This window comes from Larimichthys crocea, unplaced genomic scaffold, assembly GCF_000972845.2.
Source record: "Larimichthys crocea isolate SSNF unplaced genomic scaffold, L_crocea_2.0 scaffold21480, whole genome shotgun sequence".
Lineage (NCBI taxonomy): Eukaryota > Metazoa > Chordata > Actinopteri > Sciaenidae > Larimichthys > Larimichthys crocea.
The window spans coordinates 1-3267 of NW_020852865.1; the positions used below are offsets into that span (position 1 = coordinate 1).

The 3267-nt window shown below is 36.1% G+C and overlaps 1 protein-coding gene across 1 annotated transcript; it reads left to right on the forward strand.

Moving 5' to 3' along the window:
• Positions 1 to 920: 920 nt before the first annotated feature.
• LOC113744810 (butyrophilin subfamily 3 member A2-like) lies at positions 921 to 3261 on the forward strand (the record flags this gene model as incomplete). The annotated part of the gene is made up of 4 exons (XM_027275830.1): positions 921 to 1186; positions 2384 to 2481; positions 2609 to 2950; positions 3201 to 3261. Coding segments are annotated over exons 2-4 (500 nt in total), but the record flags the coding sequence as incomplete, so codon positions are not given.
• Positions 3262 to 3267: the final 6 nt, after the last annotated feature.

The following is a 3267-nucleotide window of genomic DNA, read 5'->3' on the forward strand; positions in this document are numbered from 1 at the left end:
TACTCTGAGATGACGTGAGCTACACCACGAGAGACAAAATAGGCAGCTCAGTCTTTTATTACTGGTAATTATTTATCTTGCAACTGGTATCATGTGTAACATTCAACGGTTAGTTATTCATAAACCGTGGTGAAAGGGGAAACAAGGTCAACACACATTTTATAGTAGGACTTTGATCAGGCAGCTATTGTTAGTGAATGTAGTCTGTACATGAATGCTGAGATGAGTGTGGATTCATTTGCATTGTGGTGACCAGTAGGAAAATCAGTCATACATATACATTATACAGATACAATTCTAGTTAGATCAAGTCATTTTGGCCTATAAGGGTTTCAGTAGAGTTGCACTAGTTTGGGTTCATTACTTCATTATGGACCTGTTACGTCACTTAACAATAGACAATCTGACAGCTGTTTTTTACAATCTTTGTAATATTATTTCTCATGATTATTTTGTTGTCTAGTTTTATATCTATATATTGTAATATTATGATAATTTGCATATGATAATTTGCATATGATTCTGTATGTGTGGTGCAACGTACAACAATATTGTTTCAACACAAGATTATTTCATAGGACTACAGGTAAATAGAGGAAACTCTCTTGTGAATCAGGTCAAATGAAAATGAACAAAATCAAAATCTTGACCATTGATTACGATGTCTGTCCTAAGTGATTTTTTTTTCATCATCACAATTAAAGCATCAAAACAAATGTATTTTTTGTTTTTGCAAATGTATATTACCATATAAAATATAGTGTGCTGAATGTGTTTGTCCTCTCCATGTAGATTGAAAATAAAGTGATTACCTTGAACCATCTACATCACTGAGAAGTTTGTACATATGACATAGGTTTTGATATGAAACAGTCAAATTCAGTCCAGTTATTCATTAACTCACCAACACAGGGTCATGATACAGGTTGAAGAAGTTTGTGTGCCAACCAACCGAAACATCAGGAAGTCAGTTATAATATGAAAAAAACATAGAAATAGTATTCATATTCTGTTTGCAGCGTACAACAACATTGTTTCAACACAAGATTATTTCATAGGACTACAGGTAAATAGAGGAAACTCTCTTGTGAATCAGGTCAAAGTACAATTTTTTTTTCTTTTTTCTAATCACACTTTACAGCTTACAGCTTCATAGGCGCCAGAGAGAACTGACTCAGAGATACAGGTATGTTTAATTTTGTTGGACTATATACAGCCAAATTTTTTTCCATTTCAATTTTAGTGCTTTCATTATCTTTATATTTTAAGTAATGTGTCTTTGCATATTGTGGAGTGCAAGCAAACTGTTTATTTACAGAGTGGATAAAAGCTGCTTCTGTACTTGCAGCAGTGTTGCTACAGTAAATATGTTCCACAGCTTGTTTAAATCATTTCTATTTGACGTTTTTCATATTAGTTACAAGCGCTGTGTTTAAACAGGTTTCCTTATTTATTTAAATGTAATTGACTGAATTTAAATCTGAAACCATTGCTTCACATTCTTGGTGTTATGTTTTTTTTCTTGTTTTTGTGTGTGTTGTTTGAATCAAACCTTAATAATAAAACAAATAAAGAGTATAACTTAAAAGTTCCAAGAAATTAGTTTCCTGATACAGATCAGTAAATGGCTGCCATCAGGCTTGGTCACAATCGCAACGTGAGGAATGATGAATCATGCTTTATTATCTAGAAAAGCGGTTTAGTAAAAGCCAGGTGTAAAAGCAAAGTGCATTTTTATAAAGGGTAATCTTACTATGCATCACTGCACATAGACATATGGGACATAAAATTATATTTGACACAACAGTGTGTGTGTAACTTTCTGGCATCAGTTTCCAAAAGACAATGCAAATCCATCTCACTTTTTTTTCCTTAATTGCTTCAGCTTTACCTTCTTAGCACAGTTGAAGTCTTCTCTCGTACATTTTTCATTTTCTTTTTCAAAATAGTTAATACAGATCTCACAGAAAGGCCCAACTCCCTTGGATGAACTTTGTTAAAAGGAAAACAAACATTTACGGCTGATTTCAACTTGAATAAATTCAATCTTTCATCTCTAATGCACCTATGAAACGCCTTTGCACAACTTTGATCAGCAGCAGTCATTATGCGTCAATGAAAGATTCCTGCCGCTATTTACGAGCATGGATCCAACAGGCCAAAGGCACACACACTAGAGTAGATTGTGTCATAGTGAAAAATCTGATCCTTGATGTTTGTCTCTAACAAAATCATATTTGGAGAAAATAATATCATTCATGCTGTGATATGCTTGCCTTTTGGCACATGCTTAGTATCTACAAGTAGACACACAGCTAAATTGATGAACAGCTTTTTGGCCTTTTTGTCTGTTTCAGACTTGTTAATTTCTCTATAACTCCAGGATGATTTGCCCAAATTATGGACTCTTCCTTAAACCTGAGCTCAGTTTGGTTTTCCAACACATTGTGATCCTCCTTTTACTGGCAGAACCTTGTAGAGGTAAATTACAAACAACAACAGACACACACACACACACACTCACACACACACACACACACACACACACACACACACACACACACGAGTTATTTACAATTGCAGGATTTAAGAATATGTGTCTTTGCAGCCAAGCTTGAGGGAGCTGTGCCGTTTCAAACAATAGTGACCCTGGTTGGTGAAGATGTTATCTTGCCATGCCACCTACAACCTGCCATGGACATCGTTTCAGAGAGTATGGAGTGGGGTAGACTTGACCTGGAGCCCAGATTTGTCCATGTCTGGCGTGGAGGTCAAAACGATCTGGTTAACCAAAACCCATCGTACAAAGGAAGGACATCAGTGTCAGCCGACAACCTGAAGCGTGGAGACTTTTCACTGAAACTCTCCGCAGTGAAACATTCTGATCAAGGAAAATATAGATGCCACTTTCCCTCCCGTGATCAGACATCTAATGTTGAGCTTGTTGTTGGTAAGTGCTTTTTTTCTGCGTAACATAACATTTTAGTCTAACTGGATCTCTATTGGCATCATTATCAGTTTGAAGTGTGAAGTGCATGGCTGCTCTGCTACAGACTAATTTATGTAGGTCAGATTTAGGTACAATAGTTTTTCTTGATGAAGTCTAGTATTATAACATCAACTGGAGTATTGGTCAGCTTTGTAACAGCAGGAGAGGGTGAATAACACCAGATTTAAAATCTCCCTTTTTCCATTATCAGGTTCTGTCTCCTCACCTGTCATAACTGGGATCAACATAGACGGCAGCACAGCAGTTCTACAGTGTGA